The sequence below is a fragment of the Suillus paluster genome (assembly GCF_016628075.1).
Source record: "Suillus paluster strain FC165 chromosome Unknown EDB91scaffold_51, whole genome shotgun sequence".
Classification (NCBI taxonomy): domain Eukaryota; kingdom Fungi; phylum Basidiomycota; class Agaricomycetes; order Boletales; family Suillaceae; genus Suillus; species Suillus paluster.
In genome coordinates, this window is record NW_024537611.1 from 39,381 (window position 1) to 66,269 (window position 26,889).

Here is a 26,889-nt window from a genome sequence, read left to right on the forward strand (position 1 = left end):
TGTCACATAAAAAGCCAGCCCATCGATCATGATCATCGCAACGCGTCTTTTATCCACATTTTCATCCCAACTTACTATTTCATCCCTCCCACAAAATGGTATGTCTCCATCTTATATTTTACACATCAATCACTAACAGCTTGTTCCAGCCTGCTCATGAAGCTGTCATTGTTGCTGCGTCGCGTACGCCTGTCGGATCCTTATACGGATCACTCAAGACCTTGACCGCTCCCCAACTTGGCGCTGTCGCCCTCAAGCATGCTTTCGAGCAGTCGAAAGTCGATCCCTCAGTAGTCGAAGAGATCTACTTCGGCAATGTCGTCCAGGCTGGTGTCGGTCAATCACCTGCACGTCAAGTAGCACTCGCTGGCGGCATGAAGGTCTCATCTGACGCTACCACTATCAACAAAGTTTGTGCTAGCGGCATGAAGTCGATCATGCTTGCTGCTCAAAGCATAGAATCCGGTTACAAGAGCGTAGTTGCCGCTGGTGGTATGGAGAGTATGAGCAACGCTCCGTCAGTAGTCACTCCATTGCTTCTTTGCATGAGATTAACATGTCTTCTAGTTACCTCCTTCCCCGCACGAACCCTCTGTTCGGAAAATTCGAGACCAAAGACTCGGTTGAGACAGACGGTCTCTGGGATGTCTCCAACAACTTCGCAATGGGCAACTGTGCCGAGGCCACTGCAGAGAAGTACGAGATCAGCCGAGAGTCACTTGACGAGCACGCAATCGCCTCGTACAAGCGTGCTGATCGCGCATGGAAAGAGGGCGTCTTCAACGCCGAGATAGCGCCTGTCACCATCAAGGGCAAGAAGGGCGACACCGTCATCAAGGAAGATGAGGAGTACAAGAAAGTCATCTTCGACAAGGTCCCCTCCCTCAAATCAGCGTTCAAAGCAGGTGGCCGCATCACTGCTGCCAACTCTTCAAACCTCAATGATGGTGCCTCTGCTCTGATCTTGATGTCAGCAGAGAAAGCAAAGGAGCTCGGCATAAAACCCCTCGCCAAAGTGATCTGTAAGTCTTACTCTTTGCCTGACTGCACATCGCCTGATATGTCGTTTCCACAGCATACGCCGATGCAGGTGTTGAGCCCATCGACTTCCCCATGGCTCCTGCCGTCGCTGTTCCGGAAGCACTAAAGAGAGCAAACCTGACTGTCGATGATATCGCACGTTTCGAACTCAACGAAGCCTTCTCGGTGGTCGTTCGTGTCGCCGAAAAGCTCCTACAAATCGATCCCGCAAAGATCAACGTTGATGGGTGAGTTTGGCGAGTTTGCACACAATATTGCATTTGTTAATGTCATTTGACAGTGGTGCTGTCGCACTCGGTCACGCGATCGGAAACTCGGGTTCTCGTATCGTGGTGTCCCTCATCCACGCCCTAAAATCTGGGGAGTATGGTGCAGCAGGCATCTGCAACGGGGTAAGTAACTTGTGCTTATCGATGCCGTCGCGTTACTCAAATATATCTCGTCTAGGGGGGTGCTGCTTCCGCCATTGTCATTCAAAAACTATAGTTGTTGTTACTTTACCTGTTCCTGGACGACGTACGAATATCTCATACACCCATCTGTATTTTCCCATTAGAACACATCGGAATCTAAACTTTGCATAACATCACGGGTTGCCTGGGAGAATCATGAACAAATCGGTCTGCAAGTCGAGTTGATTTCTCGTGCTGGCTTAAACTATTCGGCTGCGCAGAGACCGTTAAACTTCGACTTCCTCGTCATATCGCTGGTTATCAGAAGTACTGTACGTCTCGTTATCCTAGGCACAGAATGCTGCATGTCTTCCTGGAAATACCTTCACTGTGAGTGTCACAGGAAAACAAGCCTCGAAGAGTTCACAGCTTCTACATGAGTCGAGAACCTCTGAGTCTGGCGCCGCGTGGGTTGCACATTTCTGCTGCCGTACACAGCTCAGTCGATATCAGTGCGTGATTTGATGTACGTAATGATGTTGGTATTGTTCCCATCAGGCTCACCTTGACCAGGGAACCAGGCCTCGCGATGCGAGTGCTGCTCGCTCAGGTGGATAGGCGTTGCGAGTAAGCTAGGAGGCAAGGAGTGACGCACACCTGCATGCTGGCCATCCATGACATGTGCATGGCCTTCTGCATGGGCAAGATCTTTGATCCTGCAGACATCTTGGTTCAGACGTAAACCTATATGAACCGCTCCGCTATATGATGTGGGAGATCTGAGTTGACCCTGTCTAGATCTCAGAAACTCGCACTTTATCGACTATATCGATGCGATAGACTGACGACAGCATGCCTGGATAACTATCGATATAGGTTGAATCATGGATCATATCAACACTTCGTACACGGCAGGGGGCCTTCCTTGCACTTGCCACTCAAGTCCCCTCGTTCACAAATAATGGATAGTCGCAAACCAGCGGCACTTGATTGGAAGCTGCAAGGGATATAATCAATATTAATCATCATTATCATCTTGATGCAAAGTGCCAAAATCACAAAAAGCGAGCAAACAATACTAGTGGCGAGTCTCGGAGCGAAGAGGAACCTAGGGGGAAACAGCAGGACCTGTTTGTCGGGTTCGTGAGAGACGCGGGAAGCACCTGACAAGGGTCGCCAAGCAGCTTATCTCCGGGACACGTTCAGCGTCCGGGGTAGCGGGTCTGCTAGTTGTAGGATGAGCATCTGTACTTGTTGTCAGCAATGTCGCAGGTGTGGCCCCACCCTTAACATTAGATGTCCCGGCATCAACGATAGGACTGTGGGCTTGCTGGCGAGGAGGACGTGGTCGCTGCACTAAATGCCTTTTCCCGGTGATGGCGTTCGCAGTACGCTGTAGAGCATCAACAGCGGGTGCATTCGGAAGCTCAGTAAAACTTACATATTTACCTCGTGTTGCGAAGATGTCTACGATGGGAATCCTACGAGGGTTGTGAGTACGATCCTGAGGAGTGGAGGAGCGAGACAAGAAACGGTTAATGATGTTCTTGATGCGGTGCTGCGGAGTGGTGCGAGCGGTGCGATTGTTGCGTGGAGGTGAGGGGCGTGTATCAAACTGGAAGTGTAGTAAGACGTGCACGAAATCTGCTACAACATGAAGACTTACATCGTCGAAGAATCCATGCGGGAGTTCAGCCTCTTCTGATCCTGACTCTAAGCCTGGAATGGTTTTCTGCAAGGGTAAAGTTAGGGACGATGCAACAGACAACTGTGAAAGCGCACTTCAAGGAGAATCTTCTTCATCTGCCTTCGAGCGGAGAACATCCTGGCGACAGCCTGTAGTCTCGAAAAGATGTCGAATAAAAGGGTGTCCCACCGCTCCTCAAGATTCTGCAAGGACTCCGGCCTTGAAGCATATCTTGGAGGTTCCTACCCGGAACAATTCGGTATCAAGACCCAATACTTCCACGATACGAATACATGCTTTACGATCGTCCATATATCCACGAGGAATGACTCCTGGAGTCATGATCTCATAGCGTTGGCGGAATTCGACGAAAGGGAGCCTATTGGGATAACCAAGACGTGCTATGCGGAATGCCTTCCAAAACACCGTTGCAGCGTAATTGATCTAGGACGAGAGGCACGTCTACCCTTCCAGGTTTCTTGTTGACGTTGGGCACAATGCAACGTACGAAATGCGGTTGTGTTGCTTGCAACTGCGCCATGAGAAGGGCTAATTGCTCTTTATGCCGTTGCCCGACAGTTCTAAACGCCCCTCTCTTGATGGTGCGCTGTTTCCCTGCGGAGAACCCAGCGTTGGAAGATGAGGGGATGTCGGCGAAGACTCCAGTAAAATCTTGGAAGAGCGAATGCGACGTAAGGTTCGGATGATGATGCCAGTACACGAGTCAGATTATCATTCAGGGGATCCTTGTTCTTCTCCAATCATCCCGTCCGTGCGGTACTCGACTTTGCCAGCGTAGTGTGTGACGATGAAGCCTTGGTCGAATTTCGGTAGGGTATATTTCGTACGACCTGGATGAGGTTTCTCCTGCTCGCAGCTCTCCGCTCCAAATCGAACGGACTTTCTCCGTGAAGGTGAGATCGGTGGCTTTGGGCATGATACATTCCTTCGTCTAAGCAACTGAGAATGCCGATGTCGTCCCCACTGCTCTCAATGAGGTCGATAGTCGGCTGCAAGTCCAGCCCGAAGTTCACACAATCCCATTCTATACCTTCCCTGGAATACTCCTCTTGCTCGAGGACGAACATATGGTGATTGAAAAACTGCTGCAGCTTCTCGTTGGTGTAGTTGATAAGCAACTGCTCGTACGTGCTGATATCGAAGATCTGGAAACCTGAAATGTCGAGAACGCCAATGAATGTCGACTTAGAGGACGGACGATCTAGTGCACGGTTGATGCGCTCGACCAGCGCACTGAAGGACTTCTCGTACAACAACTTGCTCAAGGACGCGAGTTCGGCAAGAGACTGTTGTCGCGTCCTCGCCTACGTTACCCACTCACGTCCAGCAAGAACCCTGGGCCGTAAAGTGGCTCGTGTGAACTCTGCTATGGGAATACCGAGCAAATGGCAGACGCGCTCGGCTTGCGACGGATCTGGCATGAATGCATCATCCGACCTTCGTAGAGCGGATGACGATGTTTCCGATATGGAGAATTGCCGCGAGGATGCGAAAAAGGTCGAATTGTTCGGCAACCGTGAACCCAACAATATCAAGAGCATTCTAGGGGGAGCGTTAGTCAGATATCGAAAGCTTCACATTCACGAGAACGCACTATCAGTGCGTCCCAGTCTTCGCGATCGTTGACGCCATCGACCTCTCGCCTGCTTTTGTTGAGAAATTCATATTCTTCTAGAGGTTGATGCAATAGAAGAGTGTCTGCAGACGCATGAATATCCGAAACAACTACTGAGAGGAGATTGTAAGGACTTGCCCTATAATGACCCCCCACTTGATAGTAACTGGTAAAATACGTGGAAGTTGCGCTCTGCAACGCTCCGAGCCACTACTCGACTCTTCTCCAGCAGGTACCAGTCAATGTTCGCTCCGGCTATACTCCCGTCTGGAGCAAAGCTAATCCTAATGAACTTCCCGAATCTACTCGAATTGTCATTCCGCTGAGTTTGCGCGTTACCAAATGCCTCAAGGATGGCATTCGTTTGCAGAATTTGTCGCTCGAGCAAACCTAGGGTGACGTGAGTAGCTTTCGTACGGAAAGAGCTGCTTCTGGGCAGACCCGATGGTGGGGATACGGGAAATGAAGATGAGATGGAAGTAGAATGTGAATGTGAAGAATGGGGCGGATGCGCATCAGTTGCTATGGCTGAAAGGTATTGGATAACTTTTTTCGTGCTTTCGGTCTTCCCTGCGCCAGATTCTCCACTGTGGACGGTCAATTAGATGCATGAATCGCCAAAATGCAAAAATGGCCGACGTTATGAGAATGCTCTGATTTTTACGTTCCTCCCCCATGTTAAACAATGCGCGCTCGGCAACCGCGAAGATATGAGGATTCTCATCACGTCGTTTACTACGATACTGAGTTATAATTGCATCTGTATACGGCGGTAGGTTCTGGTTAGGATTGATAGCGACCAAGAATAAGCCAGAGTATGTCTATTTGATGCGTTTCAGTAGGTGTGTAAGAAGTTGAGTGGAGACAATCACGAATGTGTTGAAAAGTGGAAAGAAAGAGATGACTCACATATATAGCTCCAGATCCATACCTTGAAACGTAGATTATGCACGACGCTCGCTTCAGTTTAAAAATGTGAGATCTGCGATATTGTCGACACGATCGAACTTTGGAGGGTTCATCTTGGATAGTGCATACAAAGGGACTCGACGAATCTGACGCGCTTCATCTCAGAAGGGTACGTTACGAGTAGCAATGACACGAAGATACCTCGCCTCCAGAGGACCATGACCATTTCTGCAATCTCATCATCTTCTTGATGTACCCAGCCAGCGAGATAACCGTCTTTCTCGTCTGGTACCCATACCCATTCCTTGTCAGTTAAACTCAGCTTGTAGCGCAGCGGCGCGTGCGGCTTCTGCACTCTGCGAGTGACGAGGAGCTGGCAGCCGGGGTGTAGTCACCGAAAATGGGCCTAGGTCGTGTGTGGTGCCTTCGAAAAAGCAGACTATATGCATAAATTGAGCTGTTCAGCTACTTACTGACGAACTGTGGGCAGGCGGACGAGTATAACGCGTCTAAACCTGCAAAGTTCGAATAGTCTTGGGTCACGTGCAAGTCACGTGTTAATGAATTCAGCTACATATACGCATACGGTAGACGTTGCTTTCCTTGCACTCACCACTCAAGTCACCTCGTCAGCCAATCCATGTTTACTGGCGCGACGACTCGAGTGGAAAGTGCAACACATATAATCATCGTCAATGTATACGCACTAAGGAGAGCAAACCTGACTGTCGATGATATCGCACGTGACGTTTCGAACTCAACGAAGCCTTCTCAGTGGTCGTTCGTGTCGCCGAAAAGCTCCTACAAATTGATCCTGCAAAGATCGACGTTGATGGGTGAGTTTGGCGAGTTTGCAAACAATAATGCATTTGCTAACGTCATGGAACAGGTGCCGTCGCCTCAGTCACGTGATCGGAAACTCGGGCTGTGTTCCCTCGTCCACGCCCTAAAATCTGGGGAGTATGATGCAGCAGGCATCTGCAACGTGGTAAGTAACTGGCTTAAACTATTCGGCTGCGCAAAATCTTCGGCTACTGGGATTCCGACTGCCCATTTCTTCTTCCCATCGCTGGTTATCAGAAGTACTGTATGTCTCGTTATCCTAGGTGCATAATTGACACTGTGACAGGTCTTCCTGGGATCTTCACGGGGGAAAAACTATAGTTGTTTTCTCGCGCTGGTATCGCTGCTTAAACTTAAGTAAGTTCTCCCTGGGGCCTAGCCAGATTATGACAGTACTATCGTCCCTTTCTGATTTAAATTATAGCTCAAACCATCTGGCTGTCTGTTCGGGTGCTTAAACTCAGACTGCCTATTGCCTCATCAACATATCCCCGGTTCGCTGGTTATCAGAAGCGTCGCGCGTCTCGTTATCCTAGGCACAGAAAATTGACGCTACAGGTCTTCCTGAGCTCCTCATGGGAAAAGAACGTAGAAGCACGTTGCGCCTTGAGCTTGATCCACCGAATTCGAACTCATCGAAGCATCCAGATTCGAGATAAAGAGCCTCAAATGGTTCGGAGCTTCCAAATCATAACGGGAACCTCCAGGTCTGGCTTGGTCTAGATCACAAGTAACATTAGCGATGGCATGGCTGCTCTTCGATTCTTCGACCTGTCAGTGCCACGCGATGCAGAACGTGGACTTGATGGTCTGATTGAAGAACCTCGAAGAGCTTGAGCCTTGCAGCTTCCAAACATGCCGAGAACCTCCAGTCGGAGTCTGGCTTAGACTGGATCACAAGTGACATTAGCGATGGCGTGGCTGCTCTTCGATTCTTCGACCCGTCAGCGTCACGCGATGCAGAACGTGCGAGAACCTCCAAGTCGGAGTCTGGCTTAGACTGGATCACAAGTAACATTAATGATTGTATAGCTAATGCTCTTCGATTCTTCCACTCGTCGGCGGCCACAATGGTCCGATTCGAAGTCTGCACACTTTCTTCATTCTATCAAGTTGGTGGTATGGCGACTCTTCGTGTCAAAAGACTTTCCAAAACCATCAATATGATTCAGACGAGGTTATCATTAATTCGAAGTGATCCGATTCGGAGTCTGTATGACTGTAGTCTGTGGTTTCGACGTTCATACACCTCAGTCGGTAAGTGTGTCATTCATGTAGATTCTAATGAGTACGCAATGAGTTTATTTAATATAACATTGTCCCCATCTGGCTCACCTTGACCAAGAACCCGGACAAGCGTCTCGCGAGATGAGTTGCTACTTACTGAATGCTTGTTCGCGAGGTTGATCATGACGTTGTCCCAGAATCCATATCTCTACTGCCGTACACCTGTCGCGTCATTCGATGTACGCAACGAGTTTAATATTGTCATAATAGGCTCACCTTGACCAGAAACCCGGACAAGTGCCTCGCGAGACGAGTGCTAGTGCTTGTTCGCGAAGCTGCCCACGATTCATGATGTTGCACTATCGACCCAAAGTTCGTCCCAGAATCCAGATCTGAGTCTACTGCCGTACACAATGATAATGATATCAGTGCGTCATCGTCTAATCAGTACGCAATGAGTTTAATATAATATTCTCCCCATCAGGCTCACCTTGACCAGAGACTCGGCTAAGGCCATTGAATGTACGCAGTACCTCAAAACGTGAACGTGAGCCAGGCACAGAGTAATGCACGCTTACACGCTGGCAATCCAGACCATGGCCTTCTGCATGAATGAGGTCTTCCATTCTACAGAACTGATTCATGCTGGCGTAAACCTATCAGAACCACTCCGCTGTGAGCACGATGAACCATACCAACGGCGCATCAACATTGGACAGGGGGCTTTTCCTACGTTGCACTCAAGTCATCATGTTCTCGGAGCTTTCATCCTGAGAACTTGAGTGGAAGCTGCGAAGGAATCAGTATCCTTATTACTTATGGTTGCTAGTATACGGCAGGGGGTTTCCTTGCACTAGTACTCACCACCCAAATCACTTCAATAATACACGCAAAAAAGGGGAACTTGAGTGGATCCTGCAGAACTGATTCAGACCGGCGTAAACCTATCAGAACCGCTCCGCTGTGAGAGATCACGACGAGCCATCACCATTAGTACAAGCCGAATCATAAACCATACCAACGCCTGGACCTCAACAGGGGAGCTTGCACTCAAGTCACCAAGTTCTCGTCGGAGAATATGATAACTTGAGCGGAAGCTGCAATGCAAAGGATATAACCATCACCATCATCGTCTCTGTGCAGTACCAAAATCACAAATCACAAACAAGTACTACCAACGGCGGCAAGACAATAACAGCAAGAACAACAGCAAGAACAAGAACGACAACAACAACAACAACATAAAGAAAAAACGAGCGAATCGAGCCCCAAAGTCTCTGGTATGAAGTCCGTGTCCATGGCACGTATTGCATAAATATTAATATAGTCCGTCGAGTTGAATCTTGAATCTTGCAAGGTTGCTATTGTCCGCCATCATGATCACTGGGACCAGTTACCAGTCACCACCAATCAAGCGAGGGTATGGGTATGGGTATGGGTTAGGTTCCGCAAAGCTTCCACATCTTCACGTAGTCGCTGTTTGAATCACCATCAGTATGCGCCAGATGGACGGAAGCAGAGTCAAGTGAAAAATGAAAAAGAGTGGAAAGGTGGAGTGTGAAAAGCGAAATGGAAGTGAACAGTGAAAAGGAAAAGACAAAAGTGAACAGTGAAAAGGAAAAAAAAAGTGAAACATGAAACACAATGTGACATATGAAAGTGTGAAAACAAAAGCAACGCGAAACTCACATCCTAAACGCACGATCATCCGCACTCGAAGGCCACGTAGCGCTCCATGTATCCTGGGCTGCTGCAAAGTCGCGCATCGCAGCTGTGTCGCGGTAGTGTCCGAAGTCGTATAGTTACAGTCGTCACGAATCGAGTCGTCGCAAAGCCATGCCGAATGAATCACCCAAGAAGAAAAAGACGAGGCCCAAAATCAGCCCCAAACCACACATAAAAAACAAGAAACGCACTCGCAGACCCATCATACCACATCTTCCCACCAACACTATCAGGGAACCACCCGCTCGTGCCTCCAACAGCCAAGTCGATCACCAGGTAAAATTCTATCCAATAACAATATCAGTATCCATGCCACCACCCAATGAAGGAAATGAGATGCATATGGGAGGCATCCACCCAATAAGACACGCACCCTGATCAAAAGGAGCAGCAGCAGACCCCCCAAACGCCGTACTCCAAGGATCCTCAACGACCACTTCCTTCCCACTAGACACGTTCATGGCTACGCCTGGAAACCCGCCGTTGTTGAAGAAGTAGGAATCGGAGTTTTTGGAAGATATTTTGTTGAGGTTGATCATTGCCTGTTAGGGGGTGTTAGTGTGGTGCGATGCGGAGGAGATAGGGGGAGGGGTGGGAAGACGGGGAGGGGGACGGGGACAGGTGCTGCGACGGGGATCGAGAAACGGGGAACTATGTCGGGGACAGGTACTGTGGCAGAAACAGGGACGGAAAAACAGAGACACGACAGGTGCTACGACGGGGACGGGACAGAGAAAAGTGCACCGCAAAACCACAGTAACCCAGTCCCAAACAAAGGAAAGGTACTCCAAAAAGGCACTCCAACTCGAAAACACACAACTCACCTGCAACCGATTATCCGTATAAAACCTCATCCACTGCCCCGTCCACTCGAACGCATAAACATGGAACCCGGTGGCGAAGTTTCCGCGTTTGGTGCTTACCCAACCGTAGATGCTTTTAACGAGATTGGCTATTGTTGTTGTGCCTGCGTGAGTGAAGTGGAGTGAAGAAAAACGTAAAAGTTAAGCATTTAGAAATCGGGGGACAAAACCACCGGAACTTACCATCAGTGACAGGCGTAGTCCCTCCTGCAAACGGCCCATAATTCAGGGACGAACGAACATAATTCGATCCTTGTGCTGGGTAGGTTGGGAGATTACCACGGGCCTCCATCAACTGCCACGGTGCATCAACACCAGATATCAAATCACAAAGGAGAAACTCACGTCGATTTCACCACTGACGGGCCACGGACCGTATACGCCTGATGAATTTGAAGTGGAGTTGCCTTGAGGGAGCATCCAGATTGCGGGCCAGAGCCAGTCGCCTTGGGGGAGTTTTGCGCGGACCTTGATGTGTGTGAATTGAGTTTGGCATAGAAAGAATTGACTGACCTCTATGCGCCCGTATCTGATTGATTTTTTATTGCGTGTGTTGAGGCGTCCGCTCATAACGGGGTTGATGACGGTACCGGATTGGGCGGATGATACGGCTGTGCATGGGTCTGTATTGACGGTGGTGGAGTTGGTGGTGGTAGAGTTGCTTGAGCCAGTAGTGGTAGAATTACCCGAGCCAGTGGTAGTGGAATTGCCCGTCGTAGTGGAGTTACCCGAGACGGTGGAGTTGCCTGGGTTAGAGTGAGTGAGCGTGGGAATTTTGGATATATAAGGATATGTACCAGTGTCTGTTACATTGTTTTGGCGACGGGCTAATTGGACCCATGCGCCTTGGTCTATACCTGTATGGAGTGAATAGGGTGAGTTACTGAAAATGCAGGAACTGACCGTCTTGGGCTGTACAACCTGACAAGGTGTAATTTCCACCATCCATGACGGCAGGGTAACCGCCGGGGATGGAGTCGCTTGTGAGAGTGGGCATGATGTAGAGTTGACCGTTTGAGATGTAAACGTTGTTTGGGTCATCGGTCGTCATTTCAAATTCGCCGTTGCTGATCAAAGGTGAGCAAAGTTTTTACACGAGAGAGGAGAACTGACCCGAAACCGCCGAGTTCGACGTCGAGACTCCAATTGTCAGAATCGAGAGAGCCTGTAAAGTCGTCTTGCATGACGAGACATAGCTGACTGTCTGTGAGGATATTGACGCCTTTGTAGCCTTCGTAGCAGAGAGCACCTGCGCCCAAGAGACCTAGGATCATTATGATGAAAGTGATCCACCAGCTGGATTTTGATCTCTTGGTTTGCCATGGCTTGTCCTCTTTGGTGAGTTTTGATTTTAGTCTTGTGCTTTGAAGAGGTTTCTTTTGTGGGAGGGGGAGAGCGACGACTGAGGGGGTTGCTGAAATGGGAGGGAGTTGAGGAGGAGACCAAAAAGAGGAAGGACGTGAAGCTGGAGATAGGAAAGGAGAGCGGAATATTGTTGTTGTGCTACTTGGGCGTGGTATCTCAGGAGGTGAGCGGTTCAAGTTTGAGTAAGAAGGATTAAAAGAGGGTTCTATGCTCGTTCTGTAAGGTAATGGGTCTGGGTTACCTGGATAAGCTTGAAAAGGGAAAGTGAAGCTAGAGGGAGGTGGTAGTTGAGAACGACGTCTACGTTGTTGAGTACTATCATCTTCTGAAGAATGGTCATCTGAACTTGCAGAGGCGGGTAAAAAGAAAGGACGAGGTGAAGCCATGCTTGATACTTGCTGCATTCGTTTATCCCTTTTTCTATTTCTCTTATCTTTTAACGTAATTGCCGCCATGACGCGCGGTTAACGTACACCCGAACTTCGCATCTAAGATCTAAGATCTCATCTCAAAACACCGCTTTCATTACTTCAAAAGAGTTCACTCACTCATCCTCACTCACTCCTCCCCCTCCTCCCAAGCTATGGACTACGACCGTTACGACGCTACCCTCCATTACATTTTCAAACAAACTCAGGGTGACGCTTGGTTCAGACCTCATGAAGACCAAGTACCTCCAGGCGTATGTCTTCGTACTCATGATGGTCAATTTCGTGTATTTCCATACGAGAATGCCGCACTCGCTCCTTTCGAGGCTGCAGTATCTGCTCTAAACCCACTAGTAGCAGTCAAAGTTAGGAGTGCCGCAGTACACGCTGCATTGGCAGAACAAGCCATCGATGACTGCATCTACGTAGATGCAAATACTCGCATTCAAGTCCTAGATTCAATGGTCCTCCTTCCACAAGCAGAAAAGGATCAGAACGCTGCTTTTATCGTATGTATTCTTTTTATATTATTATACTTTACTCATAATAAACAGCGCGATGAACGTGTACTCGTCGTTTGGAGCGACTCTCTCGATACAATAATCCCAATCGCGCGCGACTTTGAAGATCGTCTCATTCGTCTACTCTGGCGTAGTCGTCCACCTCTCCCTTCAGAACTATCTCTCTACTCTCACTCAGAGAAACCAGAACCACAGCTCACTCCTTCTTCTACCGTCAACTCCGAATCCCTCAAACGCACCTGGTACGGACGTGTCGTTCCCTCAGACCATGATCCCGAAAAACCACAAAAATCAACTAAACGTCCCATCATGCTCTATTCTCCAATTTACAACGGTCTATCCGCCGCACTCGCTTTTGGTCAGTCTTCCCTTCTTTCATATTTCTTCGCTCATCCTCTTCTAGTTTTTATCGGAAACGGTCTGCGCACTCTCCTTATAGAATTTCGCCTAGACGGCAACTACACTCATTTCGCTCTCTGCGCTCTCATGCCACTTCTCTTTTGCGTCTCTTTGGTATTTGTCTTTGTTATTCTTTATGCACCCACTCACCCCTCCCCAGTTCTTTACCCTCCAAATCATACAGAGCGTCTCCTTTGCCATTGGTCCCATCGCTCACTATCACCAAAACAGCCGCTACTACTCCGCAATCCGACCCGCTCCGAACCCCGCCGTCGACAATGCCCTCCCCCACATCACAATCCAAATGCCAGTCTACAAAGAAAGTCTCGCAACTGTCCTGTAAGTCCCTCTTTTTAATCACACACATCACTCATCCCCCCCAGCACCCCCTCCCTCATATCCCTCAAGACAGCAATGCAGACATACGCACGCCACGGCGGCACATCCAGCCTCTTCATCAACGATGACGGTCTCCGCCTCCTCCCCCCAGACCAAGCAAAAGAACGCATCGAGTACTACGCAACCCACGGTATCGGCTGGATCGCAAGACCCAAACACGGTCACCAAGGTCAGTCCCCCCTCACCTATATTGACGCGGTACTAACACACCGACAGGCTTCATACGTGCAGGCCGCTTCAAAAAAGCCTCCAACATGAACTACGCACTCGACATCTCCCTCCGCCTCGAACGCATCCTCGAAGAACTCCAATCCCCGACCACCCCCCACCACAGCCTCAGCCTCAGCCACAGCCAACACACAAGCTTCGCACTAAACAACGCGAGCAGAGATAGCAACATCTTCACCCCTCCAAACCCACCTTTCCACCGCGCTAGCGTCAGCACCACTTTCAGCGCCCAATCAGCTGCTACGGGCGGGACGGGCACGGATGGGGGGAGTATGCTTAGTGTCCCTGGGCAGAGTCCTGGGACATATGGATTACAGTATATTGGGAAAGATGGGGATGAGCAGGGGTTTGTACCGCCTTTTGTCGTTGGGCCTAATGGAGGCGGGAGTTTACCAGGTACGCCAAGACCTAGTGCGCCTGTACTTGGTACACCGCGAACTAGTACCCCCCCAATGCCTCCAACAACGCCACCAACGCCCCCAATGCCGCATGAACAACCCACACTCGCTTCGACGCCTATCGAAGACCTCGAAGAGCGGGCTCTACAACTGGCTATGGAAGAAGGTGCGTCCCCCCTTCCCGGATGCATAACTTGGATATTAACTCGAAACAGTATACCACACCTCTGGAACAAACCACCGTCCATGGGCAGCAAACGCCCGCGCATGCCGAATCGGATCTATTATTTTATTGGTAGACGCTGACACGGTCGTCCCTGCTGATTGTTTCCGCGATGCCGCGAGGGAGTTTGGAGAGGATGAGGGTGCTGAGGTTGGGGTTTTGCAGCATGAGAGTGGTGAGTCCCCCCACCATCCCCCCAAAAACCCCAGCCCCACTCACAAACCCAAACAGACGTCCTCCAAGTAGCAAACCACTACTTCGAAAACGCCATCGCCTTCTTCACCCGCCGAATCAACAAATGCATCAGCATGATGTGCGCAAACGGAGAAGTAGCTCCTTTTGTGGGGCATAATGCTTTTTTGAGGTGGAGTGCTTTGCAGGATGCTGTTTTTGTTGATGGGGATGTTCACTTTGACGATCCTGGTTCTGGTTCTGATCATCGTACTGGTGGGGGTACTAGTACGGGTGTGGGTCCTCGTGAGGGTGGAAATAGGAAAGGCAAAGCACCAGCACATGCACAAGCTAGAGGAACGCAGATGAAGATATGGAGCGAGGATAACGTCAGTGAGGATTTTGATATGGCGCTTAGGCTTTTGCGTCAGGGGTATATCGTCAGGTTCGTCATCGCTCCCACTTCCCCATTCGCTCTATGTGGAGTTTGGGATTGACCACGCTAACGCACGCACGCAGATGGGCGACCTACTCGCTGGGCGGGTTCAAAGAAGGTGTATCGCTTACTGTGGACGATGAGTTGAATAGGTGGCAGAAGTATGCTTATGGGTGTAATGAGTGCGTTCTCTCTTTTCTCTCTCGCACACCTTTCCTTCCTCACGGATTCTTCCCTCTCGCGCACCGCTCAATACTCACGCACAACACAGACTCCTCTTCAATCCCCTCGTCAAATGGTTCTACAAAGGCCCCGTCAGCAGCCAGATCCACAAATTCTTGTGGAGCCCTGCACCGCTGCACTACAAGATTTCGATGATGGCTTGTACGTTCCTCGTCCTATCCTGTATTTTTATGCGATTGCTGATTGCTGTATTACATCAAATAGACATGTTCTCGTATTGTACGTCCCTCTTCCCTCCCTCCCACCCAAAAAAAATGAACGAAAAACACTAACACCCACCACAGACGGAATAGCAGCCTCAGTTACAATCTCCGTAATCAACTACATAATGCTCGGTTTCCAATTCCCCACAGACGATTTCTACATGCACAGTTTCGAAATCTGGCTAGCCACATTCGTAGTCTTTTTCGGAGCCGGAAGCGTCGGGTACGTGCTTTTGCAGTATAGACTTGGGGAGAAGGGGATCATCGGGGGTGCGATTGAGTGTTTTGGATGGATGCCATTCTTGTGAGTCTTTCTCCCCTCTTCCCTCTTTGGGCGTTTGGGCAAACACTGATGAATGGGACATGGGCAGCTTCTTCTTCTTTGGAGGACTAGGCATACCACTCTCGCAAGCTATCCTTGCACATATGTTTTCCTACAATATCACATGGAGCGCGACGAAGAAAGAAGTCGAGAGGTCGAATTTCTTCAAGGAGGTTCCGAGGATTTTCAAGAGGTGCGTTTTTTTCTGTTTTTGGTTTAGACGTTTCGGGTGCTTGTCGTTACGTTGCGCAAGCGCCCACTCTTCATATTGGCGCCCTTGACGATCATGATGTGGTAACGTTGGCGCCCAATTTTCGTTCCGCCGAAACGTGCGCATCAGTGACGTTTGTTCCAGGTGCTATCTCCTTTTTGGGGGATTTTCCATGTTTGTTTCTCCGGAAATATTCCTCAGGACATGTGCCTGGTTGTGCATGCGTATGCTGGCAACAGATATATGCGCACGTGGTACTAGGACGGACATTGCCGCCCAGTGCTAACCTTGCTGAACACGGAAATGTGTATCTGATGATCGGTGGACATGCGTTTTCGGTCTTGGAGCCTTTCAGCTCTAAACGACCTTCTTGTTTCCACCCGTTGTACATATGTCGCGCCTATCACTTGCGCCCACTCTATCGCTGGGTGGACAGGTCATTTCGATCACCATCACCCAGTCGCTTTCAGAACGCCGCGTCATTCTCTTCCTGTTCCCTCGAACTCCGTGCATTCTTTGTCCACTGCCTCGTTGCCCATAAGGCGATATCCGCACTTTCTTCTTCTCTTTTTCCGCGCTTCTTCGTTTCTTACCCTTGATGCCATATAATACTAACGGACATCACTCTATATAGGTTCTGGTTTCCCCTCCTCGTATGCACCCTGTTGATCGCGGGTGTTGTCATCGTCAGTACACCGCTCGTACCATATCAGTGGCAAGTAACCGGAAGTGGATGGGCCGTTATCTTTCCGCTGGTAGTGGCGTGCTCTTGCCATATTCTCTTCCCGGTGCGTCTTTTCCCCGAATCACGGCTTCTTTTGGACCACGTGCTTCACCCTTCTTCCACCTTCTTCATTTCGTTTCTCCAACGATTGGACGTCTTATTACTCCTTTTTCGCGTTATCTTCTCTGTTAGATCGAAAAGTAACTGCTGCTGACACCGATATAGATCGTCCTCAATCCTTGGCTTATGATCTTCTCGTACTAGACTTGAACTGGCCCACTGGGCAGGGTCCCCGGAACCACGCCTCCAAGCAAAGTCTTTAATAATTAAATATCATGCCACATAGAAACCAGACCCTCTTCATCAATCACCGTCCAATCACCCCTTTTTTCATCGTCGCAGCCTGAGATGCGTTCCGTTCTCATATATCCCACGCCAGGGCGCAACTCGCCATCATCCGAATGCCAGCCAGCCAACCAGCTTGCTCTTGTTACCCCATATCACGCAATTGGACGGTCCTTTATGTTACGTTATTGTTTGTTACTCATGTTGCACTTGCACCCCCTTGTAAGGTTGGACTTTTTTACTATACACATGTTGCCTTGTGTCGTTGCTGTTGTCTCTTGTCCACATCCTTGCTGCACGTGTGCCCTAATACGGCGTTCCGCTCCTTTACATAAACTTATAATGAACTGTTCGCTACATCCCGCTCTGCATTGTATATACGTACCTTGTTCATGGGCTTGGCTCGGGCTTGTCCAGAATCTGAGTCTGTTCGCATCGCACCACATCGCTGCGTAGTTCCGACTTTTGACTTCTTTGCAGAACTTTCAATCGATTATCATATTGTTTAATGCATTCATATTTCCTAAAGCTTCAATTATGTGCAATCGATCAGTTCGACCTCTTTGGAGCCGTTTTACTATTAGCACGATGACCTCATGATCTGAAAGATCTCTTATCAAGTCAGAGTCACCATTAATGGCGATGAACTGCCAGTGCCACGTCGATGGGTGTGGAGTGTCCATGGGAGGTTATCTATGCATAAGTGGATAATTTGTTCTTGGCTACAGGGAAGTGTAACGAACTGGGGTGACATGCAGGTCTATGATGGTCTACGCAAGCCCCTAGATCATGAACAGTGATATTTGCTGCGTGGTGCCTAGAAGCACAGTACAGGCTATGTACCCCACGTACTTTTGTCTGACTTGGATTGACAGATGAAGAGCTAGAAGACTAATAACCGTGCGTCTCGGGGTGTTTTTTGATTTCATTTCACAAACAGACGCTGATGATGGCAGAGGTAGTGGTTGAAATGCGGAGTCACCATGACAGGACTGCGCTGCAAGTTAGAGGTATATGAGGTCCATATGAGGTCGATAGCCCCTAACTCTGGCCAGTGGTGTGATATTTTTATTTTTTCTGCGCCGGTGTGCGGTGATAAGCGTACAGATAGGCTCGATGATCAGTACCCCTAACAGGTCCAGTCGTCGATATTGGTTATTAGATCTGGCTCGACTTCAACTTCCGAGGAGGAGTGGTGGGGCCTGTCAGTTGGTTATCGCGGTTCTATCGCGGACCATTTCAGCTTTTATCCGGTCCAGCCAACTGCGGAGGCCTATACCTTGCTTTTATCAGAATTTGATGATAGGTGTTACCTAGATGTAGTCTGCCAAGGGAGCCAGTTCCAAGTCTCCATTGTCTGATAAGGTCCGGGGGAGATATGACGCTTTTAGTCTCGCGGACGGGCGCGGCAATGAAGTAATGGGAGCGGTAACCGGTTCAAAGGCGGATATTGTAATGTGGGAGCAAGAAACTTCGCAACCTTCAAGAAGGTTCACAATTACCCGCACGGAAGATTAATTGTCTATGAAGGCAATTGTGTACCTCTCCGAGCGGAAGTTCGGTACGGTACCATGCCCGGGCGGGAAGAAAAGTAATAGAAGGTAGTCCGTCCGAGGTCGTCCGGTACCGATAACGCTGAAAGGTAGGTATGTGACCAGTCCGTCTATGAGGCAACGATAGTATTAGGATATTAGGGTGGGATGGAGAAAGATCCGCAAAATCTAGTGCCTCTGTAGTACGTACCGGTCCGTACCATAATCTTCCTTCTACTACATGGTCTAGAGGAGACTGGTGAATCATTTGCAATATGAGAGGCAGGGATTTTCCCCTATAGTTAATTACACAAAACTGTGACAGAAGTTTCCTAGGTGCTGTCTCAGCGATTCTTGCGAAGCACTCGGATCACCTTCCAGGATCAAATCTGATGCGAGGCTAGTACAAAGCGGCGGGCGTCCGTGGGTGATGATGATGAATGATGGAGGTGTCTGCACAACAACACGGAAAGAAAATCAGCTAATATACGTAAGCCTCAGGTAGGCCAGCGGTACCACCTCACGTGCCACTGGCAACTTTCTTCCCCCGTCTGGTTTTCCTAGCACTTAGTCTCACTAACTATACGTAAACGACTGTTTCGCGCCGAGAGACTCGCCGTGATGCCCCTGCGGGCTTTTGGCCCGAGCATTGCCTCTTTTCGACCGAGTACAATGCACATGATGCAGCCACGTTAGCCGCAGTGACCTGGCGCGGACTCGGAGATGGTGGATAAGGCTATTGATACCAGACATTCTTTGACTTGTAAGTTGCTTGTAAGCAAGCAAAGCAGGTCTATGAAGGCAGGTGACATCCCTGCACTGGTGATCAAGACTAATGAGGGTTTTCGCAGATGTGTAGTACCATCCGTTATATAGACATGGAGCACCCTCTGTTTATCCATGGGTTTGTCGATTGTCAAAGATGTTCTGCCCAGGTTCTGCTCAGATGCTTGTAGTACATCAATGGGACGGGACAGCATCAAGGGCAAGCTATGCTCGAGTGACGATATTACCAAGACACCGCTACGAGTGACCCCAGTCACTTGACAGGTCTCCACTCGATAAAGGACGCTGTCAAGATAACTGATAAGGTTGATGTTCAGTGGGATATATAAGACTATAATGGCTGTCTTTCAAGGTTCTACTAGCCATGCACGCCTTAGCTCGCCTTGCATTCATTGACATTCCAAACGGCAGCACAAGCTGTCGAGTTTCACTCGTAGTGAGTGCTGCTACATCACCGACGAGATCGAAAGACGACGCGTACGTGATATACACTGCATTTACACATAAAGATGCGGCTTGTGGTATTTGGTTAAATTTGATCCCCCAGTCGTCACTCCTGCTTCTTGCATCTCGGGGATGCTAATCGTCAGGCACTTCTTTTTCACTTGTCAAAGGCTTGAATGTCGGCTGAGTCAGGTCTCTGGTGAGCCCTTTGGACAATTGTTTAAACCGTACAACAACGCTCATGACTGCCTTGAGCAGCCCAAGGTTTTGTGATATTTCATTGTGTACTACTAGCACAATACGCAATGAAACAGATCCGGCCGGTCGCATCCGCGAATAACCATCATAAACTGTCAATGGTACGATGTCGCTCCGTAGATTAAACCCTGGTGCCTTACCAAGAAATAAATTACTCTTACCGCCTTGAGTTGTCCGACTCAAGGAAAATAAACGCCTGGTTTTCGATAAAGGCGCGAATACTCCGTCAATCCCAACATCACAATGATGTATCTGCTGTATGTTGCTCTGTCTCTTTTCTTATCCCTTCAACTTGCTGTTGCAGATCCTGCCCCTACAATTTCACGTCACTCCAAGTCAGCATCACTAGTGACTAAGTCTCTACTATCGGCTCTCTTGGTTCGGCGACGAAATTTTATTGCTCGCGCAGGGACCGAAGTGTGTCCTAGCGGATACGGTAAGGCATGTATGTACAAAGTACTACGAAATGCTGACTTCGCCATAGTGCAATGTGTCAACTACCCAGACACATGTGCCCCAGTTGACAGCTACTGCGTAAGGTTGACTGATGAACCTTTCCCGTTGTGATTGATATTTTGAGCCTAGTGCAATGATATACACATCTGTCCAGACGACTCTTTCGTACGTGCTGTCTTGGCGCCTTCTTAGAATCAATTGCCAATACTGATCGATGAACGTTATAATCAGTGCTTCGGTTCCGGGTGAGAGAAAAGTTTGTGTGATCAATTTGCTTTTCATTTCTGATTACTGCTCCAGATGTTGCCCCAATGACGCGCAAACGTGTAATGGAAGTACCTGTTGTAAATCTGACACCTCCTGTTGCGATGACGACACCTGCTGTGACTTCGACACCTTTTGCTGCAATGACTCTTTCGGGGGATGTGTGTTCTATTCTCTGTCAATTGAATGAACCACGCTGACATCTTCTCAGGCTGCCCGACTGGATCCACGTGCATAGCGAATAGTTATGAGTGTTCCAGTGGTGGTGACGGAAGCGGTGGAGGTACTACTACCACTACCACCACCACTCTTACTCCTACCACTACCACTACCACTCCTACTCCCACTTCTACTTCAACTGTGCTGCCCGAAACCACTTCTACCAGCAGCGGTGTAATCACATTCAACGGGTCTACAGCAACTGCGTCTTCAAGTTCTTATTCCCCTGCAACTACTGCGTCTTCGAGCACTCTTTCCCCTACAACTATTACATCTTCGGGCACTCATTCGGTCACTTCTTCGACCGTTTCATCGTCATCTGGAGGGTCTTCTACCACGGTCCCGAGTATACCTGCTACTAGTAAGTAGCCTAGTGCCTCTAATGTGTGACCTTAACTCACACGGTACATAGCGTCAGCTGGTGGTGCTCCTCGTGGTTTTGTACTCATACCTGGGAAACAGCTTGCGGCCTTGGCTGCAGTTATTTGTTTGCCCATTCTCCGCAATGTCGCCCGTGTATTGTGAATGTGCAAAATTACTTCTCTTGTCCTTTGGGCGGGCTTGTCACATTGTTGGGTTCGTGATTTATGGACGGAGGTCGCCAGATATCTTACCTGATTTTTGCTTTCGTAGTTGTCGACCGTCATGTATGTGTATCAGGTTAGCTACGGAAACTACATTTTACCTGTGGTTCATGGATTGTGGGATGAACATGAGGAGCCTGATCCGAGACAGTGGTCATGAGGCGATTCCATCATGCGCATGGTGCAGCGTTAACGTTGCATGCCACCTGACACGGAGCCACATCTTTGTGGTGCCATTGATACCGAATTTTTTTTTGAGGTAAGCATGCAAAGCAGTGTGACGTCCGTGAAGGCAGGTAACATCCTTCTGCAGTTTGCTGCACCATTCTGTACTGATGACCAAGAATGACGATTGTCAAGGCTGTTTACCCACTCGGACACAGTCCAGAACCTCAGTAGAGTGGATGAGCCTCAAGGACATGCAGTTATGCTCAAGCAACGACAACGCCAAGATACGACAACGCCACCTTACGACTCTCGTGACGGCAAGCTTCCGTTCGATACGTTCTTCTCGTGACACACGTACTGGTAACTAGTATGTAAGACTCCAATGGCTGTCTCTACCGGCCACGCATGCTCTGGGTCGCCTCGCATTTATCGATATTCCACACGACAGCACAAGCTATTGAGTTTCAGTCGTAGCGGGTGCTTCAGCACCAGCGAGATCGAAAGGCGACACGTACGTGGTATACACTGCATTTTGTTATATAAACATAAAGATGTGGCTCGTTAGCGTGATATTAAGTTACATAAATTTGATCCCCAAGTCATTCCTGCCGGCATCAATTCTATGTGCTATGCTAATTGTCAGGTGCGTCTTTCGCCCCTGCAGTCGGGCCTCTGGCTGTCTCTGGTGAGCCCTTTGGACAACAGTTTAAGCCGTACCGCAACACTCATGACTAGTACTGCCTTTAGCAGCTTAGGGTCACCATCTGTTGTCCTCGGGCGTGTGTCACTGGCGCAAGACTAACAGTGACGCGATGAAACTCAGATACGGTTGGACGCCAATCTATTGATCTGCCAAGCATCATAACCTGTCAATGGTACAGCGTCGCCCCGTGGACCAAACTCTGGTGCCTTGCCAAGAAACGTGTTCACTGCCTTCGCTACGTGTCTGACTCAAAAAATCAATGCCTGGTTTCTCAATAAAAAGCGCGAACACTTCGACTGTAATTGCCAACACCACAATGTTGCGTCTTCTGTATATCGCGCTGTCTCTTTTCTTATGCCTTCAGCTCGCTGCTGCAGATCCTACCTCTCCGCGAGTTTCTAGTCACTCCGAGTCACTAGTGACTAAGTCTCTACTATCAGCTCTCTTGGTGCGGCGAGGGAAGTTCATCGCTCGAGCAAGCGTCTGTCCTGTTGGAGACGGTAAGGGAATTTACGTACCAAGTACGGCGAAATGTTGACCCCGCCCTAGAGCAATGCAATGACGCCACCTGCTGTGCATCCGGCACCTTCTGCTGCAATGACTCTCTCGGGGGATGTGTGTTCTATTCTCTGTCAATTGAATGAACCACGCTGACATCTTCTCAGGCTGCCCGACTGGATCTACGTGCATAGCGAATCTTTATGAATGTTCCAGTGTAGGCTCCGGTGGTGGTGGCGCAAGCGGTGGAGGTAGTGTCACGACGGACACTCCCACTCCCACTCCTACTCCACTTCTACTGCAACTGTGCTGCCCGGAACCTCTTCTACCGGCAGTGGTATAATTACATTCAACGGCCCTACGACATCTGCGTCCTCGGAGACTCAACCAGTCACTTCTTCAACATCTTCGTCTGGAGGGTCTTCTACCACTGTCTCGGGTATACCTACTACTAGTAAGTAGCCTCTTGCCTCTGATATATGAACGAACTCACACACGATACTTAGCGTCGGTGTCAGTTAATGCTGCTCCTCGTGGTTTTGGACTCATACCTGGGAAACAGCTTGCGGCCTTGGCTGCAGTTGTTGGCTTGCCGATTCTCCACAATTTCGCCCAAATATAGTGAACATGTCAAAGTACTTCTCTTCTCATTTGGACATACCTATCATGTTGGCGTCATAATTTATGTACAGAGATCGCCAGATATCACCTGATTTTCGCTTTTGTACATGATTGTACTTACTTCACGTTGTAATGCGTCTGTGGTTCATGAATGGCGGGAGATGAAAGTAGATCGATCCGTGGCGCAATATTTGCGCTTCCATTGCAAGCGAATTGTTCAAAATTTACCTATGAGCCTCGCCACATGATGGGGGAGGTGACATCATGCCTGGGCGGGAAGAAGTTGCCCGTCCATCCAAGGTCGTCCGGTGCCGATAGCGCTGAAAGGCACGGAGAAATTACAGTATAAGAGTGGAATGGGAGAAAAATCTAGAGTCTACATAGTTTGCGTCTGTACATACTACGTACAAGCAATCCGCTTGGCTTTGGACGGTGCGTTGCATATGGATATGATGTGTGGACAGTTGTACTTTCCGAGCGGATCGTGAGCTTGCGAACGTTGATGCATGCGAAAAGGGCCTTTGTAAGCATCCTTGTGGAGATTGGCATTCTCGTGCTTCTGAACGAGAATGGCACTGGTCTGTGCGCTCGCACTCAAATAGTGCTCTGCTTCGAAGATTCGCCTTTGTGTTTTTCTCTTCTTCTTCGCTCTCATCAGTAAACCACAATGGTCTGTACAGAGCTGTACAGAGCTGTACAGTTCACCAGAGCCACAGCTTGGTCCCACTGTCACAGACAGGCCCATCTCTTGTGACGGCAGTCAAAGTCGATAAGACTTGATGTGTCAGCACAAGGAATGGAATGGAATGGAATGGAATAGAATAGAATAGAATAGAATAGAATCCTTATCGCAAAGTCACCAGATACCAGTCTGATTCGATTGGAGAAGAACTAAGGGATCTTTACAGTACAAGTAGGGTTTAAATACTAGTAGCATGTGAAGAGCCTGTGATAAAGAGAAATCAAATACTTCTAAGACACTCGAGTCATTCTAAGTCAGAACCACGAACATTGGCTTAGGCACCTAGTTCTTGGCTTCGTCTATTCTTTCTGCCTCGATCTCTATCCTCGATCGTGGCAATGCCACATACCCCCCTCCAGGGTGTGCCATCACCCTTACTTCGTCTTGGGGATCCTGGCACCCTCCTTTCCACTAGTCTTGGTTGCAGGTGCCCAAGCAACAGCAACACCATCCTCATCATCTATCTCCATGTGAACAGGTGGAGCGGGAGTCTGAGTAGAAGTGCCATGAGTAGATGGCGTGTTGTGTCCACTAGAGCTGTTACCTTCACCACGGTTGACAGGGTATTGATCTATTGGGTCCCTGGAGTGAAAGCTCGGATGGGTACACTTGTTCTTCTGCTCTGCAATTGCACGCTCGTGCCACTCACACTTCCTTTTGGTAGTTTCGAGGTTCTGCCACAGAGCCTCTTCCAGGAGCTCAATGCGCTGAGGGTTGATCCAGTGTCCCCCTTCAGGGGGTGGTGGGGCAGAATTGTGTGGTGTCTCAGCAGGCACATTGTCTCCGACCAGGTCAGTGAATGACGGGGAGGGGCCAGTGATTTTGGGCCCATGAGTTTTTTCCTCTGTGAATCGTGGAGTAGCTGAGGAAAGGGATTGCATGGTGTTAAAGGCCAAAGCGAACTCCCCATATCCTGCGGGTGTTGCGCGATCTGCGGCAGTGCCTGACCTCAAGTGAGCATCATACTTGAGGTATACATGAATGATGTCGACCACGACCAGAAGATCACTGTCAGCGGCGGCATTGGTAAGAGTGAATCAACGTGCGCCGACGCGAGTGAGTAGTGGAGCCATTACTGCTAGGATTAGGAGAGCGCGAGGGGATATGATAAGGCCGAATGTGGTGGGCAAGTAATTGTTGAGAGAGCAATTAGGAGATGGGGCTGGTAAGTTTGTCACTGGGGTTTTATAGTCTATGAACTGATCGAAAAATAAGTGTCCTAAGAACACTTGGGAGTCACCCGATGGTGGCTTCCTGCTGCTGTCTCCAGACATCTTCAATCCCAAGTAAATTAAAATACTTGGCAAGTGCCCCAAGTTTTTCAACTTGATCGTATGGTAACCACATTCTGTCTCCCGACTGCCGGAGTATTTCAAACACGGTGTCCGTCCGGTTCCCTGAGTGTGATAAAATTTTATCTACTGCCCATTCCGACTCGGATATCCCGAAGTCAGCTACCTGGGTTTCCATCCGCCCAGGGAATAGTCTATCATTGTTCAGTACATGAATGTGAAGGTAAGATGAGTGGAATACCGGGTGAATGCCTCGTTGTTTCAACTGGTCAGGCAACTCAAGCTTATACGAGTTGTTTTGGTAGTCCTCCAATATCCTGTATGGACCGATAAACTTAGGAGATAGTTTCCTGGAGGTTCCTTTAGGCAAGGATATATTTTTTGTTGAAATATATACTAAGTCGCCCTTTTCTAGTGGGCTAGGTCTTCGCTTCTTATTTGCCTCACAAGTCTGCTTGACTCAGGCGCTAATAACCGTGTCATGAGCCGACATGATAGCAGCTTTCATATGCTGTGTGAAGACACGTACCCCTGGGTATTCAGAAGGCCCAGGGTTCTCCCAAATCATAGCACGAGGTAACCGCCCCATATTCATATAGAACGGTGGCAAGCCTGTAGATTCTGATTGCACCATATTGATGGCAAACTCAATCGCAGGTAGTCTCGCGACCCAGTCCTGCTGGTTTGGGGCAATGCAAGCTCTGAGCATCTGTCTGATAGTTTGATTAGCACGTTCCATAGATCTGTCCATCTCTGGGTGATACGTGCTTGACATTTTCAGAGTCACACTGATGAGACAATTGAGATTTGTCCAGAAGTTACTGGTAAATAAGACATCGCGATTGCTAATGATCGCCTTAGGTATTCTGTGGTGCTTATAGATTTCCGCAAACACCAACTCCGCCATGTCCTTAGCGGTGTATGTAGTTTGGCTGGGCACAAGATGTACCATTCCTGACAGTAAGTCTATTACAATGGTTATCGAGTCGTACTCAGTGTCTCGATCGCAAGATAATGGTAGGGGCCCAACAAAGTCAATTCCTATGGCCTCCCAGGGTCACGACATGACCAGGAGGGGATTCAGCAATCCATAAGGTTTCTGGTTGGGAGGCTTGCTCCGCTGACATGTCTTACAGGACGTACAGAAGGTTTGTATGTCTTGCACCATGGTCTTCCACCAGACGTGCTCCCGAAGATATGACAGGGTCTTATCTGCCCCTAAATGAGCTAATATAGAGTGCACTTGATCAATTATGATTTCTATTAGTCGCCATCCATCTATTTTAATATCAGGTATGCATAGGGGTGTCCTATCCTTTAACTTGATTTTGATTAACCCATCCTTTACTTCAAAGTTCCTAAACTCTTTGGGTGCTTCGAGTA

General features: G+C 48.9%; 7 protein-coding genes across 7 annotated transcripts; 4 read left to right on the plus strand and 3 right to left on the minus strand.

Annotated features, from left to right (window-relative positions):
* Positions 1 to 28: 28 nt before the first annotated feature.
* Positions 29 to 1,527, plus strand: EDB91DRAFT_1238489 (peroxisomal 3-ketoacyl-CoA-thiolase; the record flags this gene model as incomplete). The annotated part of the gene is made up of 6 exons (XM_041321729.1): positions 29 to 98; positions 163 to 517; positions 568 to 1,022; positions 1,076 to 1,268; positions 1,322 to 1,433; positions 1,489 to 1,527. 6 exons carry the CDS (start codon positions 29 to 31, stop codon positions 1,525 to 1,527), a joined length of 1,224 nt encoding a protein of 407 aa, XP_041174472.1.
* A 1,014-nt stretch (positions 1,528 to 2,541) lies between these two features.
* On the minus strand, positions 2,542 to 6,038 carry EDB91DRAFT_1348668 (P-loop containing nucleoside triphosphate hydrolase protein; the record flags this gene model as incomplete). Its single annotated transcript, XM_041325981.1, has 14 exons — positions 5,795 to 6,038; positions 5,688 to 5,716; positions 5,396 to 5,577; positions 5,198 to 5,343; positions 4,913 to 5,146; positions 4,736 to 4,869; positions 4,579 to 4,683; positions 3,902 to 4,445; positions 3,629 to 3,792; positions 3,397 to 3,564; positions 3,216 to 3,362; positions 3,100 to 3,165; positions 2,875 to 3,048; positions 2,542 to 2,826 (listed from the first exon to the last, which is right to left on the minus strand). Exons 1-14 carry the CDS (start codon positions 5,889 to 5,891, stop codon positions 2,542 to 2,544), a joined length of 2,475 nt encoding a protein of 824 aa, XP_041174473.1. The 5' UTR covers positions 5,892 to 6,038.
* Positions 6,039 to 9,174: 3,136 nt separating this feature from the next.
* Positions 9,175 to 12,074, minus strand: EDB91DRAFT_1057266 (glycoside hydrolase family 16 protein; the record flags this gene model as incomplete). The annotated part of the gene is made up of 10 exons (XM_041314066.1): positions 9,175 to 9,211; positions 9,425 to 9,506; positions 9,652 to 9,744; positions 9,834 to 10,002; positions 10,285 to 10,396; positions 10,503 to 10,618; positions 10,669 to 10,791; positions 10,837 to 10,984; positions 11,223 to 11,390; positions 11,437 to 12,074. 10 exons carry the CDS (start codon positions 12,072 to 12,074, stop codon positions 9,175 to 9,177), a joined length of 1,686 nt encoding a protein of 561 aa, XP_041174474.1.
* Positions 12,075 to 12,198: 124 nt separating this feature from the next.
* On the plus strand, positions 12,199 to 16,062 carry EDB91DRAFT_624475 (glycosyl transferase family group 2-domain-containing protein). Its single transcript, XM_041327927.1, has 13 exons — positions 12,199 to 12,625; positions 12,671 to 12,995; positions 13,041 to 13,150; positions 13,197 to 13,375; positions 13,420 to 13,604; positions 13,652 to 14,227; positions 14,277 to 14,459; positions 14,516 to 14,900; positions 14,975 to 15,073; positions 15,163 to 15,275; positions 15,339 to 15,353; positions 15,419 to 15,641; positions 15,709 to 16,062. Exons 1-13 carry the CDS (start codon positions 12,272 to 12,274, stop codon positions 15,938 to 15,940), a joined length of 2,979 nt encoding a protein of 992 aa, XP_041174475.1. The 5' UTR covers positions 12,199 to 12,271; the 3' UTR covers positions 15,941 to 16,062.
* Positions 16,063 to 19,832: 3,770 nt separating this feature from the next.
* Positions 19,833 to 21,545, plus strand: EDB91DRAFT_624720 (uncharacterized protein). The gene is made up of 8 exons (XM_041327928.1): positions 19,833 to 19,900; positions 19,960 to 20,395; positions 20,444 to 20,493; positions 20,545 to 20,580; positions 20,647 to 20,660; positions 20,716 to 20,840; positions 20,891 to 21,259; positions 21,311 to 21,545. Exons 2-8 carry the CDS (start codon positions 20,203 to 20,205, stop codon positions 21,421 to 21,423), a joined length of 900 nt encoding a protein of 299 aa, XP_041174476.1. The 5' UTR covers positions 19,833 to 19,900; positions 19,960 to 20,202; the 3' UTR covers positions 21,424 to 21,545.
* A 1,124-nt stretch (positions 21,546 to 22,669) lies between these two features.
* EDB91DRAFT_1084253 (uncharacterized protein) lies at positions 22,670 to 23,194 on the plus strand (the record flags this gene model as incomplete). Its single annotated transcript, XM_041315746.1, has 3 exons — positions 22,670 to 22,853; positions 22,903 to 22,968; positions 23,019 to 23,194. The coding sequence occupies 3 exons, from the start codon at positions 22,670 to 22,672 to the stop codon at positions 23,192 to 23,194; spliced, it is 426 nt and encodes a 141-aa protein (XP_041174477.1).
* Positions 23,195 to 24,588: 1,394 nt separating this feature from the next.
* EDB91DRAFT_1084255 (uncharacterized protein) lies at positions 24,589 to 25,095 on the minus strand (the record flags this gene model as incomplete). Its single annotated transcript, XM_041315747.1, has 1 exon — positions 24,589 to 25,095. The coding sequence occupies one exon, from the start codon at positions 25,093 to 25,095 to the stop codon at positions 24,589 to 24,591; it is 507 nt and encodes a 168-aa protein (XP_041174478.1).
* Positions 25,096 to 26,889: the final 1,794 nt, after the last annotated feature.

What these genes read in the sequence shown, in the direction of transcription:
- EDB91DRAFT_624475 (XM_041327927.1), top strand. Translation starts at nt 12,272, where the DNA reads ATGGACTACGACCGTTACGACGCTACCCTCCATTACATTTTCAAACAA. An exon ending in TTCTCTTTTGCGTCTCTTTG is followed by an intron (nt 13,151 to 13,196) that starts GTATTTGTCTTT and finishes ACCCCTCCCCAG; the next exon opens with TTCTTTACCCTCCAAATCAT. An exon ending in TATGCTTATGGGTGTAATGA is followed by an intron (nt 15,074 to 15,162) that starts GTGCGTTCTCTC and finishes CGCACAACACAG; the next exon opens with ACTCCTCTTCAATCCCCTCG.
- EDB91DRAFT_624720 (XM_041327928.1), top strand. Translation starts at nt 20,203, where the DNA reads ATGATGTATCTGCTGTATGTTGCTCTGTCTCTTTTCTTATCCCTTCAA. An exon ending in AGTGTGTCCTAGCGGATACG is followed by an intron (nt 20,396 to 20,443) that starts GTAAGGCATGTA and finishes ACTTCGCCATAG; the next exon opens with TGCAATGTGTCAACTACCCA. An exon ending in CCCCAGTTGACAGCTACTGC is followed by an intron (nt 20,494 to 20,544) that starts GTAAGGTTGACT and finishes TTTTGAGCCTAG; the next exon opens with TGCAATGATATACACATCTG.